The sequence below is a fragment of the Benincasa hispida genome, chromosome 11, assembly GCF_027475165.1.
Source record: "Benincasa hispida cultivar pf3 chromosome 11, pf3_genome.v1.1, whole genome shotgun sequence".
Taxonomy (NCBI): domain Eukaryota; kingdom Viridiplantae; phylum Streptophyta; class Magnoliopsida; order Cucurbitales; family Cucurbitaceae; genus Benincasa; species Benincasa hispida.
Genome location: NC_143488.1, coordinates 56,730,910 through 56,732,696, shown reverse-complemented (window position 1 = coordinate 56,732,696; position 1,787 = coordinate 56,730,910). Strand labels below are relative to the sequence as shown.

General features: G+C 42.9%; 1 protein-coding gene across 1 annotated transcript; it reads left to right on the top strand.

Moving 5' to 3' along the window:
* Positions 1 to 261: 261 nt before the first annotated feature.
* LOC150032761 (uncharacterized) lies at positions 262 to 1,065 on the top strand. Its single transcript, XM_090307529.1, has one exon. It carries the CDS (start codon positions 325 to 327, stop codon positions 949 to 951), a length of 627 nt encoding a protein of 208 aa, XP_090163655.1. The 5' UTR covers positions 262 to 324; the 3' UTR covers positions 952 to 1,065.
* The last annotated feature ends 722 nt before the right edge of the window (positions 1,066 to 1,787 follow it).

Below are 1,787 nucleotides of genomic sequence, written 5' to 3'. Positions count from 1 at the left end.
AGCTAGTTTGGACACAGCCACAAATCCAATTATAGTGCTTAAAATAAAACAAAAACCACAATTGGAAAGGAATAACCCAAATTATTTAAATGAATGAAAGCCCAGGCAAAGCACCTTGGTGCAATAGAATAGAATAGAAATGGAGATCAGATGAATGGCAATGACAGAAATTTTGGGTGAGCTAATTTGATGATTTAGAAATGCGCCAAGTAAAGTAGCATTATTAAATAAAAGTATATAATATAATACAGAATTGGGTGAAGTAGTTAATGGTGCATATAAAACAGGAGAGTTGGTTTTGGGCAGGGGTTTAAGGTAATTAAGATGGAAGAGTTGTACATAGATGGCGCATTGATGAGCCTGAGCGTGTTGCTTGTAGTGGGGTATCACGTGCATCTGTGGCAATGCTTGAAGAAGAAACCTGAGAAGACGACCACGGGAATCCAGCGGAAGGGCCGGAGAGCGTGGCTGGAGCGGGCGCTGCAGTTGGAGGGTGGCAGCATGCAGGTGGTGCAGAGCTTGAGAAACAATCTCATGATCATAATCCTCAGAGCTTCCATATCAATCACCGTCAGCTCCTCCGTGGCAGCCCTCACCAACAACGCTTACGCTTACAAAACCAAAATTGGATCCGGAACTCGATCCAGTAGTGGGTTGTTTGCTGTGAAATACGCGGCCGCCTTTGTGGTCTCGGTTTCGAGCTTCCTGTGCAGCTCTTTCGGGGTGGGCTTTCTAGTCGACGCCTGCATGTTGGTCAGCACCGCACCTGCAACCACCCATATACACAGACTGGTCGACACGGGCTTCGCCTTGGCTTTTGTAGGCAACCGCTTGATGTGGTTCAGTTTTGTCCTCTTGTTATGGTCCCTTGGTCCTATTCCTCTCGCCCTCTCTTCCTTCGCATTGGTTTGGGGCTTTTCTGTTATGGATTTTGTTGGTAAATCCATGTAGCTATTATTATTCATTCTCAACCCTACTTGCATAATTGATGCTCTGCTCGGTCGATATCATATTCTAAATATTCAGATCTTGGAACCACATCAAATCAAAACATTATTGTGTGTATTTGTTTCTATTATATATTCTAGTTTTGATTAATTCATCAATCAAACCAATTTTTTTTAACAATTAATATTAGAAACGGCAAGACCCTCAGAACGACGAACAACAAACGGTCAAGCAAAGAACAAAAACCTGCAAAAACAAAAACTTGTTATAGGCTGAGTCGCGGAGCTCGCTCTCTTTAAGACGTTTCGCGGCTTTGTCCAAGTGTGTAAGCAGGTCTGGAATATTGCCACATCGTCCCCAAGATAAAACAGTCAAATAAACCTGATCGGAAATGCACCATTACCAACCGAAACACACACTCTTTCTAACCCACTGCTCGAAAAACGGAAAATGGAAGAGTAGGAGAGGAAAGGAGAACATTCAAATGGGAATGAATGAAAAATTTGTGTGAATGAAATGTTGAAGGCCACACCTTTTATAGGCCTTCAGCGTGGAATGATAGAGTGAGAAAGAGGCGGAGAGCCTCAGAACGTACAAGGCTTGCACGGACGAATCGGACTCGCGCAGACGACTCGCTGCAAGGGAAGAATTTTCTTTTTTTTCTTTTTTAAGTTTTAAAATAATAATAAAAATAATTATTATTTTATTAAAATTAATAATCACACACACCCTCACCACGCTTGACCGATCGGACGGACGGACGGCGCACGTGTGAGATATCTACCGAACCCATATTGGTTTATCTCCTCACTCCCTCCAAAACATGAGTACCCCTTGGG

Excerpts from the sequence above, each read along its gene's own strand:
- LOC150032761 (XM_090307529.1), top strand. The coding sequence starts at position 325 with ATGGAAGAGTTGTACATAGATGGCGCATTGATGAGCCTGAGCGTGTTG.